This window comes from Hyperolius riggenbachi, chromosome 7 (genome assembly GCF_040937935.1).
Source record: "Hyperolius riggenbachi isolate aHypRig1 chromosome 7, aHypRig1.pri, whole genome shotgun sequence".
Classification (NCBI taxonomy): domain Eukaryota; kingdom Metazoa; phylum Chordata; class Amphibia; order Anura; family Hyperoliidae; genus Hyperolius; species Hyperolius riggenbachi.
This window is the reverse complement of record NC_090652.1, coordinates 237420350-237435569: the sequence shown is the minus strand read 5'-3', so window position 1 is coordinate 237435569 and position 15220 is coordinate 237420350. Positions and strand designations below refer to the sequence as shown.

At 44.1% G+C, this 15220-nt stretch overlaps 1 protein-coding gene across 3 annotated transcripts in view; it reads left to right on the top strand.

Annotated features, from left to right (window-relative positions):
• PPP1R1C (protein phosphatase 1 regulatory inhibitor subunit 1C) overlaps positions 1-4143 on the top strand; it is a 75176-nt gene extending 71033 nt beyond the window's left edge. For all 3 annotated transcript variants that reach the window (XM_068247002.1, XM_068247000.1, XM_068247001.1), the window contains exon 6: positions 3745-4143. In XM_068247002.1, coding sequence (XP_068103103.1) covers positions 3745-3821 — 77 coding nt within the window. In that variant the 3' untranslated portion in view covers positions 3822-4143. The remainder of the gene's footprint in view (positions 1-3744) is intronic.
• The last annotated feature ends 11077 nt before the right edge of the window (positions 4144-15220 follow it).

Sequence of the window (15220 nt, the reverse complement as noted above, 5' to 3'; positions counted from 1 at the left end):
AGATTTTAATTAGCGTTGTCCTAAAGTAGTTAAGGGGCCCCATCAAAGTTTTGCAGGGGGGCCCTGTGATTTGTAGTTATGCCCCTGCCCATTGCGTGGCTAAGTACAATAAAGAATACAGTATTTTTACTTTTATCAGGAAAATGAATGGTGACCGTTCTACTTTTGTATATAAACTGATGTAGTTTATCATCTGATCATCATTTTTAAGGGCCCTTTTCCACTAGCGCGTTTGCGCTAGCTGAATCGCAAAACCGCAAACCGCTAGCGATTTTACAATCGCTATGGTTTGCTTTTTAACATAGGAATCGCGGTAGGTCATTTCCACTACCGCGATTCATTTTTTAATTGATCGCGATCGCGCCGCGGAGCGACTTTTGCCGCGATTTTGCTATGCAGTGCATAGCATAGCAAAATCGCGGCCGCAAACGTCGGGAAAACGGCGGAATTGCGATTCAGCAATCGCTAGCGTTCAGCGCGAACGCTAGCGACTGCTAGTGGAAAAGGGCCCTAAAGGCCTAATGGAAGATGATTTTAATGCATATGATAAAAAAATCATATTAATTTGCATGTCTATACTTTTTTTTGCAATAAATATAGTTGAAGTGCCCAGCTGCTTGCTCCTTGGTCCTCTAGGTCAGCGGTCCTCATCCTTTTTTTGGCACGAGGACTGTTATTATTTATTTTTCCCTGGACCTTGGAGGGTGGGGGGAATAGGTTTGGAGAGGATAACAAAAGGTGGGATTCACTTAGGAAACTATGGGGCCCCTAATCACACACAAACACATTTAAAGTGGGACGGGGTCTCCCACAGCAGCCCCCCTCCAGTAGTTGGGGGCCACTCACAGTTTGGGCCCTCTGCACTCGCACAGGCTGCTCTCTTATAATTACACACCTGCTTGTATATTTTCCCAGAAAAATTAAAATCGGCAAGTTGAAAAGTGAAATCGTCCCAGAGAATGTTTTTAGAATAACTTTTCAAAGAGACCATTGTCATTATATAAAAATCACATGCATTAACCAAAGCTGGCCTGATAATTAAACAAAATAAGGACTTATTGGCTTGCATTTGTATCCCAAGATTTTCATGTAGCAACTACTCCTTCAATACTTTAAAATTCAAACCAATCCGACAGAGATGAATTAATGAAGCCCCTTTCCATGATCTGAATGGGAACTGATCCTTCCTGTACCCCTTGGTCCAGTGGCATAACTACAAATCATGCCCCCCAGCAAAACTTGAATCCCCCCCCCCCCCCCCAGTGTTCCCACCCTTCACCACTGCCTACCCCTGGTGAGCCTCACAGCCTGAGGGCCAATCTTGCAAGGGTCATAACCACAAGTGTGGCCATTCTGATCTACACACCCATAACAAGTGTAACCACACTACACCTCATCTGAATGATGGACCCTTTACCAAATGAAGTGAAGTAGTAGTTGGGGCCCCTCACAGCTCTGGGACCCCTGCATTCAGGGCCGGGCAGAGGCGAGAGAGGCTCCAGCCTCCGGGCGCAGTGTAGGAGGTGGCGCACAACTTATTCAGCTATCATTCCCCTTTTGTGTGAGAATTTCACACCAGACAGAATTGTTTTCTTTTAAATTGCAAAGCGCTGCATCTAGCATTTTTGGAGTGATTGCGATTCTGTAACAAGTATAGAAAAGCAAATCACTTTTGAAAAATCTCTATAATATCACTCCAAAATAACTAGCACTATTAGGTGTGAAGCAGCTTTTACTCTAACCTTCTTCCACCATGCTGACAACTGATCTACAGACCCTGTCCACCCTGAGCCTAGCTATGACTGTTAACTCTTCCCCTGGCGTTTAACTCTAACCACCTCACTTCTCAAACTTAGACACCTCCCCCAGGCACCTGACCTCTAAAAAACACTTCCTCCAGTGCCTAACCCTAAACCTTCCCCAGTTCAAAACCCTAACTTCCTTTGCGTGTGACTTAATTCTAGTGCGTGGACACACAAACAACTCAGCGCTCAAACCTATCTTCCCCATTGGTGCCCAAGCCCCACCCCAACTCTAAACTTTTTTTCTCTTTGTTCTTCTTAGCTCTAACCAATGCTTCTACTACCTGACCCTCCCCCTAATGGCTACCCCTAAGACCCCCCAAAAATCTCTAAATTCTTACTAAAGGCAGAAGTCCTAGCTACTGCCCTTATAGCTGTCATAGCTACAGCCCTCCTGTTCTAGCTTACATTGGACCATTTTCCACAAAGCTCATTTTTCAATTCTAAAACAGCCCAATCAGGCCAACTAAAATGAATTCATTGTTTTGACTCAACAACTTGGTAGCAGGCTCGGAAAATACAATTTTTATCCAAACATCTTATTAAAACTTCATTAATTCAGGGTGGCAATCATAGTGTAAAGCTATGTACAGATACTAGATTAAGGCCTCTTTCACAGTGCAACATTAAAGTCACACGTTAGAAAATGTTTAAACGCAGACTAACGCACAGCAATAATAAGTCTGTGCGACATTCACAGTGCACACGTTGCGTTTGTGTGTAACGTGTAGCGTTATTAGATAGTGCTGCATGCTGTGCATTATACACGTTAGTAGCTGCGTTGGACTGTTTGCACATGCTCAGTAATGACTTGGAAACATACTTTTCGTTGCCTGTATGCTCTACTGTATGCAATGATAACAAGACATTAAGTTGCGTTGCGACTTTTTGGCGGCGTTGCGTTGTAATTTGCGTTGCGACTTTAATGTCGCATCAAAACGCAACGTTCTACTGTGAAAGAGGCCTTAGAGAAACAGGGTAATGTTTATCTGTACCAGAAGATAAAAACATACAGAGAGGGAACCTTGTATAGTGTACTTTATCAAAGTGGGGAAGAATTAAATTAGAAGAAGGATTCTGACAAACCTGGGTTGCTAGTTCAGCAACTACTGTATAGCGCCTGTGTAGAAACCCGCTTTCACTCGGATGGTTTTGAGTCCAGTCCACTCTCCAAATAAAGAAACATGTAGAGCAGTGTGCTTATGAGAGCTACTGTATCTGCTGGACTTCATCTGATGAGGACCATATGAAACTGGATCTGGAGGAGGCTAAAGTAATACATTCTTAAAACCATAAACAAAGGTAAGAAAAAACAAGCTTATCTCAAGGTGGCACTAAAAATTATATTTATTATAAATACAATTGAATCTTTAATAAATATCCTTTTTATTGTCACCTTGAGGTAAGCTTGTTTTTCTTACTTTTTTTTTACTAAATCATTTTATTACACTATAGGTGCCTCCTCCCCCATCCAGATGCTAGATTCATGTCACTTCAATCGTATGGGATCTGGTGCACGTTTAGTGACAGTAAGGGTGTCCCACAAAGTCGTTGATGATGTCATTAGCGTTTTACCAGGTCAGATCTCTAATCACAGATCCCTATTAATATATATTGTTTGACACACTTGTTATGTTATTCCTGGCAGTTGGCCTCCTGGGCTTTGGGATCTCCAGGGGGGAAGGGTTAAGAACGCTGGGAAGTTTACAATCAAAGTTTGTGCTAGGTGGCATGAATAGTAGTTATACCTGTGCGTTCCTACATGCAATGATCTGTCCTTCCCACAAAGTGCATAGAAAAATAAACTAAACTTCGAGGATGAGGATGTCCTCATACAGAGGTCTAGCCACTGACGCCTAATGTTGCAGGAGGTAAGCAGGATATGTCAACGAGTTTTGATGAATAATCAGAAAAATAATTTGATCTGCATGTCTCTTTACAGGGGTTACACAGATGAGAAAACAGAAGGACTGTGTATTTACTGAGGAAGATGAAGAAAACGAGGAGTGTGACCACTAAACACGTTACCATTTTTTATTGACCTATATGAACTACGTCCTTTGACCATTTTGTCACCTTACAGAATTCCAGGGGCCATTTTACCTCTCAGCTATGCAGTCAGGCAGTTTTGGGAACAATCTTTTCAATGAACTGTAGAACGCCAACGCACAAAATCACCATGATCAGACACAGAATGAGCATACTAAAACAAAAAAAAGAAAAGAAAGAAAAGATCAACTCATTCATATTTCCCACATTACTGGTTTCTCTATTCCCTTATTGTTACTAACTTGCTAAATGGTGTTGAGAAGACAATCGTGTAAATAGTGCAAATATTAATAACTGCTATATAAATAAATGTTTGGAAAAAAACAAGACTGTTTCATAATCACTACTTATCTCAAAGAGGCAAACTTGCACGAAGGTCTCCTTGTTTAAAAATGTTATCGTTAACATGATACCTATGCAAGACACATCCACTTTTACCATTGATTGTAGGGAGAGAAAAAAAGGGAACAATCGAGAGCCCCCAATAGTGTATTATTGTAAATCAGTTAGCGTCAAAATAATAATAGTAGAATTATACTCACAAGTGTGGGTTGCCACGTTCAGGCAACCACTTGTAACACAGATGGGGAAATTAGGCCTGTCCCCGCTCAGGCTAAAAGTCGCTCTCTGTACAGAAGAAAAAGGTGTCCACACCCATCCACCAGGTGGATAATCACGTAATGAAGGAACCAGAGGCGCCAATAGAATAAAAATGATGCCAATAAAAACCAATTAAAATGTGGGCGGCAACGGTGGATTTGCCTACCCTACAAAAACCAAAGACCACTATGTATGGTAAAAGGATATAAATTTTAATCAATTTTAAAACTCCCAAAAAAAACAATTGGTCTGCAACGCGTTTCACGGGACACAAGCCCGCTTCCTCAGGCAAAACACATAAAAGCAGGAGCAACCAGAGGCGCCACACTAGTACTGACCACTACTTGGTTGCTCCTGCTTTTATGTGTTTTGCCTGAGGAAGCGGGCTTGTGTCCCGTGAAACGCGTTGCAGACCAATTGTTTTTTTGGGAGTTTTAAAATTGATTAAAATGTATATCCTTTTACCATACATAGTGGTCTTTGGTTTTTGTAGGGTAGGCAAATCCACGATTGCCGCCCACATTTTAATTGGTTTTTATTGGCATCATTTTTATCCTATTGGCGCCTCTGTTTCCTTCATTACCATTGATTGTAGCTGAGATGGCCAATCAATCAATGAACAATAGCCCCTGCAACCTTGCAGTTGCTTAGGGGCCTGGGAGCGGGAGCAGTCTTGTAGAGCAGCACTTGCAAACTTACCAGGAAGTGAAGAGGGACTTGCTGCTGGGGGCAAGTAATATATAACGCTCTGTTCCGCTGCAGCTCTGCATAGTGTACAGGACCGGCCCCCATGGTTGAGGTTAGGTAGGCCAACAGTTCTCTAAATATGTGCTGTAGTTGTTCCCTAAATAGACATAATACTGTGAAGATAAACGACAGACTACAGGGATGCCCTTTCCCCTGCCTGCTGACTCACCTTGCATGGGAGAGAGGATGATGTCACCACGTGGGACATGCCAGTGCAGAGAGCGCTGGATGGGTTGGCTACATGGGCAGTGTATAGGAGAGCAACACTTTGTTTCCCTGAGGTACTGGTAAACAGAGTGCTGCTCTCCTACACACCATCCATCCAGCTCTCTCTGCTCCCTCTGCAGTGACGTCATCACATCTCCCTTGGTAGGTGAAAAAGTGAGCTGAGGAAGAGAGGGCTAAGTGATGACTGAGGATGGGCAAACTTGTGGTGTGGTTCTGTGAGCTAACAATAAGTTTACACTAGGACTTTCAGGTTGTTAGCTCTTGGGTGCCAAATTGCAATACAAGAAATTCACAAATCAAGTTTGATTGCCAGGGACGGATCTAGGGGGAAGGGGGGGGGCAGGCGGGTATCTTGCCCCAGGCGCAGTTTGTTGAATTCTTAAAAAGGCAGCAAAATGAATGGCAGTTTAGGCACCAAAAACCTGACCTTTAGGTGCCAAAACCTGACCTTGCCCCAGGCGCAACTTGGTCTAGATCCGTCCCTGTCGATTGCTGAACCACACCACACGAACCTGTGCCCATCACTACAAATATTCCTTTGTAACTGAACTTTTGAAAATGAAAAATCCTCCTTGTAGATCTGCTTGCTAGTGCTACAGCTGTGTACATATCCATACAAACCTAAGACCTCTCCAGACTGTTATTTCCTATTAGCAGAGCTAAGGTCTAAGCTAATTGCTCACACATACTTTCTGTGAAATACAGAGCCATGCAGACACATCATTTCTACTGTAATGCAGGGATTTGGGGAAATGTAGTCTGGTGTCTATTGCTATTCCCACTTTGTGTGTCACATGATTGACCTTGATTGACCCACCCAGCAGCTGAGCATGGAATGGACACAAAGCAAGGTTGCAAATGCACTTCTAAACACATTTATCCCAAAAGTTTTCTCTTTTACTTATCATCCTGACCACTTTTAAAATTTGCTTTGTTCAAGTTTGGTTAAGTTTGACTTTAATATCCTGTATATCCTTGCACTTATGTGAAGACAGATATAGTGGCACAAGATCAGACAAATTATACCTTTATTGTGGTCCTACGGGTACAGACAACGTGGTATGCCGTGGGGGTGGGAGGAACCTGACAGTCGTTTCGCGGTGGCACGCTTCTTCAGAGGCTAAAGCATGCTTTAGCCTCTGAAGAAGTGGGCAACTGCAAAACAGCTGTCAGGGTTCTCCCACCCTCACTGCATATCACATTGTCTGTACCCGTAGGACCACAATCAGGCCCCATTCACACTAGAAATGGCGTTTTTTCCTAATGATTTCCCAGCAATTCTTCACTGTATAGAAAGCGTTTTTCCAGCGTTTTTTCAGTGATTAGCGTTTTGCGATTTCTAGTTCAATATAAGCCTGCAGAATCGCTCCAAAATCGCTCAGAAAATGCTGCAGGCTACGAGTTTGCGTTTCAGCAGATCGCAAATTGCTTAGATGAGAACACTACAATATGCTTTCATTGTACACAAGTTTTTCAAAATGCTAGCAATTTCCAGCGATGCTAAAATCGCCTGAAAAGTGTGAATGGGGCCTCAACGTACCATTTTTATGTATCAGTGCCACTATATCTGTCTTCACATACATGGATGTCCTTTCTAGTGTGCACGTTTCAGGAGTACTAGTGGCTCTGGGCCACATTGCCAGCGTCTCTCCTCTACCTGTATCCATGCACTTATATTACATTTAATAACACATCTGTAATGATCGCTGCTGCAGCAGCTATTGCTGGAAGTAGTGCTGCAGCTCAGGCAGTTCTGATGTCTTTCCATGCAAGCTGCATAGCCTTGTCTGTCTTTCCCTGCTGTCAGCTTGTGACTGATTATCATTCACCTGTGTGGGAATCTGCATGTCTGCTCCCATTGGATGACCTCAGTATAAAGATCTGCTTCCTGCAGGGTTTCCTTGGGTTTTCATAGCTTCAGCCTAAGCCTGTCTTGCTGTCGCTTTAGCCCCCGATCGTGTTTCTTGTTATAAAGATACTTTGCTGGTCTTTGCATCATATATTGGTTCATTGCCAATATATATGCATACCAGCACGTTTATTATTTTCCTTGTATTTGTGTTACGTTAATACATCAGTGTCGCTGATGTATACGTACACGAACTGTTTATATCCTGTGTGCAGTTAGTCAGCTTTCCAGCACGTTTTGGTAGGTTGCGCGTACCGTGACCACCCGTGCTGAGGTAGTTACCCTGCTCCTGGTTCTGTTTGTGGATTGCGTTCATCTCTGCGAAGAGATAACGAATCCTTCTGAATCCTGTTCTGTTACCGTTTGTGGATTGCGTTCATCTCTGCGAAGAGATAACGAATCCTTCTGAATCCTGTTCTGTTACCGTTTGTGGATTGCGTTCATCTCTGCGAAGAGATAGCGAATCCTTCTGAGTCCTGTTCCCTGTGTTACTCCATTCCTAGTCAGCGTTCCTGCTTATGTCATATATCGGTTCATTGCCGATATATACATATGTTAGTCAGACGTAACAAATAGTTTCATTGATAGCTGTAATTGTAATACGCTAGGAAAACATACTTATTGTATATTTATCTGTGTTACGTTCTTCTATCTCAATCCTGCTATTTTCTGACTATCCTGTCCTGTCTTTGTGAGGCACGCCATCGCCGCATCGCATTGGCTGCCTCATTCCAGTCTGTCTGGTTTTGGACGCTTGCTGTCGCTAAGTAGCCGCTAGCTAGCAAGCGTTCATTCTGACTACCTGTCCTGATCTCCTCAGTTCTGGTTTATGCGCTCAGCGCTACTTTGCGCTGAGACGTTATAACGAAAGCATTGTTTGTGGCTGTCAGATCTGCACTGGCTCTGTGCGCCACAATCTCCTATTGGAGTCAGTCCTCCCCTCCACTATACTAGGGATAGCCTGTTTCCTGGTGCTAGTGTGTGTACCTCCTCCACGCCAGCTCATGCGTTGCATGCTGACTGTGGAGAATACACCACCAAGCCTTACATTATGAAAACCCCATTACCAATCCCCATTGTGGGGGGGATTCCCAGAAAGTATGACACTGTTAATTATGGTTCCTGTTCCTTTAAGAAATTTGAAGAACTTAGCTCTGAAACAGAAAATGAGTTTTTCTCTGAATGTGCCAGGTTCCTGACCAATCCTGATCTCCAAGCGACTCCTGTTTCAACCTGGGCACTCCAACTAAGTTATATTTTGTTTAAAGGGGAATTATTCCAGTGGGCATTTGATGTTCTCAATCATTCCGATTTGAAAGAGAGACCACTGGAATTTCTAGCGTTTGTGATCCATAACTGGTTGCGCATAGATCCATTGCCTTTTCCTCTTAATGAACTCCTGGCAGCAGGCCAATCAGCTGCTCCTTCAATTGCTTGCAAGAATGAGCAGCAAGCAGAAAGTGTTACTGATAATTTTCCTGCAGCTTTGAATAAATCACCAAAAACCGCAAGGTCAAAGGCAAAACGCAAACGTTCTAAGAAACGTGTCCAATCTGCAGAATCGTTATCCTTAGCGACTGAGACCTATAATGAGATTCTGCCATTAACAGATAATGAAATGCAATTGTCTTTCAGGGGAGTTAAATGGACTTATGAAACTACTAATGAACTTTCCTCCCTGGCTAGGGAAAATAAAGATTTTTGTTTAAAAGAATTATCTGAGTATGATTATGATGAGATATTACAGAGTATTGAACAAATCAACTTATTTGTGAACCAAGGGAAGTTTGCATACACTACAGTTCAACACTTGCTACAGGTATTGGATATTCTTAAGAATAAGGAATCTGCCAATCACCTGCTAATTAACCCTATACATGTGCCTGCCACAATCATATCTGCAAACCATGATCTGCCTGTTAAGTATGCTTGGAATCCTCCATTTGAGAAAGGAGAGATGGAAGCTCTGGTCAATGAATGGAAGAATGATTCAAGTTCATTTTGTCAATTTTACAGTGCAAAAAGTGAATTGGTATTGAATGCATGCATTAAGTCTGCCTATAACCTAATAAAAACTGGTGTGTGTGAGTATGACTTTGTGGCTCCATTGATTGATGTGTAGGAACTGATTTTGGATGATTTTTTTGTGACTCCGAATTCGCAAATTTGGCGTTCTGACCCGCCTGCTTCAGCACCTTTGGCTGATTCAGCAGGTGATTCGGAGCTCTTTTTGTGTGAAATTGAAGTTCCTGCAATTCCACCCTGTACCATGGATAACTCAGTGTTACTTCCCAGTAAAACAGAAGCCACTGATACATTCTTAACCTTGCCCTGCGCAAATTTCTCAGCAGAGAATCCAGAGGTCCTGCTGACTTCCGAGTCCAGCCTAGCCAGTACTCATGACTCTTTGTTTAGTGAAACAGACACCAGAAAAATCTTGCCTGTCTCTGCAAACACTTCTGCAGAAATTACCTGTGTTAATAAAGTTCAACTCCTGTCTGATCCAGCAGATGCGCAAACATTGTGTCTTGATCTTCCTGTTTCTACACCTTGCTCTAGTTTCGTGAATAGCTCAGAGCATCTGCTATGTGAACCTGAAATCGCAGAATTATTACCTTGTTCAGAAAATTTTCCAATAAATTTGCCCTGTACCATGAATTGTGCAGTAGATCTCTCCAATGAAACTCAGGTCACAGAATCATTATGCTGTCCAGCAGGTGCTTCCATGGTTTTGCCCTGCAATATGGACTGTTCAGTGATCCTGTCCAGTGAAGCTGTGGTCGCAGAGTCTTATGCTTCACCCAGTACTTTGGATACTTTAAACCCTCTAGCAGAGGAGGCTGAAGCACTGCTTACCTCAGTTGGTGTTGCAGTAATATTCACTTGTCTAGCAGCTGTTTTGGAATTACAGTCTGCTCTAATAAAACTTGATGAATTTCTGCCCAGCAAAGCAGAAGCCATTGAAATATTGTCCTCGTCAGCAAGTGTGTCAGATACCTTGTCCTGTACACAGTCTGATTTAACCAATGTTGTTGAGTCCCTCTCCAGTGTTGTAACAGCCGAGGAACTCCAGCCCTGTCCTCTGAATGTTTCAGAAGTCTTGCCCTGTAACATGGATAATTCTGATTCTCTGGTCAAAATAATAGAAATCTCAGAATTTCAGTCCGGTCTGATGAGTGTTCCTGAAACCCAGCCCTGTATCCTGAAAGATTCTGGTTCTCTGGCCGCTGTGGCAGAGGTTCCAGAGTCCCCTTCCTGTCCAGGGAATTCCTCAGTTTTGCCTAGTCCAGTGGGGGCTGCTGCAATACTGACTTGTTCTGCAGCGCCTCATGAGCTCCAATCCAGTGTATTAAATGAGTCTCTGTCCAGTCCAGAGGTAGTTGTGGAGTCCCTGTCTGGTTCAGTGCATACATCAGAAGATTTGTCCTGTCTTGTTAGTGCCCCTGAATCTGATTTGTTACTGACTTTGCTGGAATCAGCGACATCTAAGTCTGATCCAGCATTCTCGTGTAAAAGTCCAGTAGTTGCGAAGTTTAGTCATGATGATTTTTTTTTGGCCAGTCCTGGTTTTGGTCCTGTCTTGGCTGACCCTGAGGCTCACAGTTCCTCGACATGCCCAGAGGTTTCTCTTGTGCCGGTGTGCCCAGATGTTCTTTGTGTGCCAGAATGCCCAAGTGTGTCTAAGGTGTTAGCGTGCTCTGATGCTTCCTTAGTGGGAACACGTTCTGATATTGCCAGTCTGCCTGCATGCCCAGAGATGGTTCTGGTCCCTGAAAGCCCTGATATTGATGTTTGTCCTTGTGGCCCTGACTCGGGAATTGCCCTAGGTTCCATAGGGGTTCTTGATGGTTCTCCATGTGAGCCTAAGGGGCATTCTGACCTATGGAGATCTCTTTGGAGCTTCAAGGTGTTCTGGGAGGTCTCTGAGAAAACTTGTCCTGGTGCCTTGGACTGGTTCAACAGTGGGTTTTGTGTTGGTAAAGACAGTACCGGTGGGCATTGCAAAGGCTTTGTCGTTTCTGAACGGTTCCTGGAAGGCGGTGGGTATCGCTCAGGGAGTTTCGGAGGGCTTTCTTCTGGAAATCATGGTTCTGATGGGTGTCACACTGGGGCTTGTAGTACTGATGGGCATGGTTCTGTAGGTTCTGGTTCTGATGGGTCCAGTCTTGTGGGGACTGATTCTGGAATTCGGTCTTGCCGGGCTGTCCCGGTCATCATGAATTATCAGTCAGACTGTTTTGTTGGAAATTTCAGTTTTGAAAAGCGTCTGGAATCCACTTTTAAAGGCGGGGGTACTGTAATGATCGCTGCTGCAGCAGCTATTGCTGGAAGTAGTGCTGCAGCTCAGGCAGTTCTGATGTCTTTCCATGCAAGCTGCATAGCCTTGTCTCTTTCCCTGCTGTCAGCTTGTGACTGATTATCATTCACCTGTGTGGGAATCTGCATGTCTGCTCCCATTGGATGACCTCAGTATAAAGATCTGCTTCCTGCAGGGTTTCCTTGGGTTTTCATAGCTTCAGCCTAAGCCTGTCTTGCTGTCGCTTTAGCCCCCGATCGTGTTTCTTGTTATAAAGATACTTTGCTGGTCTTTGCATCATATATTGGTTCATTGCCAATATATATGCATACCAGCACGTTTATTATTTTCCTTGTATTTGTGTTACGTTAATACATCAGTGTCGCTGATGTATACGTACACGAACTGTTTATATCCTGTGTGCAGTTAGTCAGCTTTCCAGCACGTTTTGGTAGGTTGCGCGTACCGTGACCACCCGTGCTGAGGTAGTTACCCTGCTCCTGGTTCTGTTTGTGGATTGCGTTCATCTCTGCGAAGAGATAACGAATCCTTCTGAATCCTGTTCTGTTACCGTTTGTGGATTGCGTTCATCTCTGCGAAGAGATAACGAATCCTTCTGAATCCTGTTCTGTTACCGTTTGTGGATTGCGTTCATCTCTGCGAAGAGATAGCGAATCCTTCTGAGTCCTGTTCCCTGTGTTACTCCATTCCTAGTCAGCGTTCCTGCTTATGTCATATATCGGTTCATTGCCGATATATACATATGTTAGTCAGACGTAACAAATAGTTTCATTGATAGCTGTAATTGTAATACGCTAGGAAAACATACTTATTGTATATTTATCTGTGTTACGTTCTTCTATCTCAATCCTGCTATTTTCTGACTATCCTGTCCTGTCTTTGTGAGGCACGCCATCGCCGCATCGCATTGGCTGCCTCATTCCAGTCTGTCTGGTTTTGGACGCTTGCTGTCGCTAAGTAGCCGCTAGCTAGCAAGCGTTCATTCTGACTACCTGTCCTGATCTCCTCAGTTCTGGTTTATGCGCTCAGCGCTACTTTGCGCTGAGACGTTATAACGAAAGCATTGTTTGTGGCTGTCAGATCTGCACTGGCTCTGTGCGCCACAATCTCCTATTGGAGTCAGTCCTCCCCTCCACTATACTAGGGATAGCCTGTTTCCTGGTGCTAGTGTGTGTACCTCCTCCACGCCAGCTCATGCGTTGCATGCTGACTGTGGAGAATACACCACCAAGCCTTACAACATCATCCAGTTTCAGAATAATTAGGGCAATAAAATAGGTTTAGTTCCCGCAGGATGTCGCGTAATGCTGAGGGCTTCTTGCCAGAACCAGAAAATGGGCTTGTTCTATTCTTGTTTTCAGAAAGAGAGGTGAATATGCTGCTAGGAGAAGGTGGCAATAGTTGTTCTATGGAAATAGGGAGAGTCTTCCTGTATAACTATCAGATATATCATTTTCCAGCTCTTCGTCAGTCTCAGAATAATATATGGTTATGTTTGTGTTTGCTGCTGGCCAAACAATATTAATTCTTCATAGAGCTGAAAGCTTTTGTTAAACCAGTAAAGCCCAGATTTTATTGCCTTACATCGAGATATGGAACTACGCTATGCCAGAATGTGATTTCTAATGGAGAAAAGCTTTCTAAAACCCTCAATAACCCATAAAAGTCCCTAATTCAAATCTGTGATCAATGCCCATGCATAATGAATGCTCACAGTGATTTATTTATATGATGATACTGTAGAGTTAGCGACTACAACTCACTGTCCTCAAGTGTGCTTAGAAACTGAATATGGGCATTCTTTCAACCTGTGAAATAAATATTGTGCATGAAATTAGAATGTTTTATGCCGATAAACAAACGATTATCTGTGAACTGCCATGTTTTGTGTAATTCTATTGAGAGCTCTGATACATGTACTGTCACCATCAGCACTACAAGAAATCATGTCTTAACCTCTTGAGGACCGCAGTGTTAAACCCCCCTCGTGACCAGGTTATTTTTTGCTGAATTGGCCACTGCAGCTTTGAGGCCTTGCTGCAGGGCCGCACAACTCAGCACACAAGTGACTCCCCCCCCCCCCCTTCTCCCCACCAACTGCTGTCTGATCGCTCCTCAAATGTTTATTTTATTTTTTTAAAATTCTTTTTTTATTTTTAAATAAATGTACTTGTTTTTGTTATTTTTATCCTGATCCCTTCATCAGCCTATCAACGCGATCGGCTGTAATAGGCTTTTGATCGGCTGTAAGATCGCTTTTATGCCTCTGTAAAGCCGAGTGACACGGCTGTCCCCTGTAGAGCGCTGCCTTGGATCACAGCGCTGTACCTAGTAAATAGACAGAGGTTTCGCCGTCTAACAGTCTCCCAGCGCCGATGGCTGCTGGCAGACTGAAGGCGGAGCAGAGCTCCTCCATCCAAGCAGGGATGCGCAAGCCAATTGATCAGCACGCGCAATCTCCTACAAACTACGCCCCAAGGACCTTCAGCCGATCAGCGTTAGGCGGTCCTGGGGCTGCAGCCGCATCCACACCCATCGTCGTGATGCGGTTGGCAAGTGGTTAAAGTGGACCTGAACTCAGAACGTCCTCTCTGCTCTAAAAGATACACAACAGCATAATAACCTTTAAAGAAAAAAACATTTCTTTGTCCTACAATAAATCTGCAGTTTTTCTACTTCCTGCTTTCACGGAAGTAGAAAGCTTGCAAATGCTGCAGTGAAGGAAGATCAAGCTCTGCTGCTAGCCACCTTGCTCTCTGTGCACATTTGCATTGTGGCCGGTGGCTATGGACTTGGGCAGCATTGGAGGCGAGAAGGAAGAGGAAGCTTCTGCACTGGAGATGAGTGGAGAAATGAGTGACACTGATGGCTGCTGCGGTGTGAAGGCGAGCAGGCTACCTATACTGAAAGGGGGGAAGTGGGAAAAGGAGGGATTAAGATGGTCATCTGGCTACCTATACTGGAGGGAAAGGGGGGGGGGCATCTGGCTACCTATACTTGAGGGAAGGGGGAAGGGGTCATCTGGCTACCTATACTGGAGGGAAGTGGGGAGGGGTCATCTGGCTACCTATACTGGAGGGAAGGGGGGAGGAGTCATCTGGCTACCTATACTGAAGGGAAGCGGCTGGTGACAGTGGCCTAGGGTGGTAAAGAGTACAAATCCGGCCCTGCATATATATGCATAACATTGTCATTGATTAGCAATGCACAAAGTCCTGTGTATTGTACAATTGTAGTTTCTGCAATAAGTACATTTAAGGCTACTTTCACACTCACTGCATTTCATAGCATTGCAGTGCTCTCCCTCACTGCAGCTCGTCGCAAGTACGCCTATGGAGAGTTACATACTATGGCGACATGATGCGGCGGAAGAAGTGAAATTGACGCAAGCCCACTGCAAACTGCAGTGTGTTGCCACATGATCCATGCCCACCACACGGATTTTTCAGCAATGCAAGTCTATGGCGGCACATGGCAATGCGGTGTGTAAGTGTGCATACGGAAGCGGTAAGGCGTGCATGCACAGAGTGATGGTAATCCAGTGACGTACTTCCTGTCCAGCAGGGA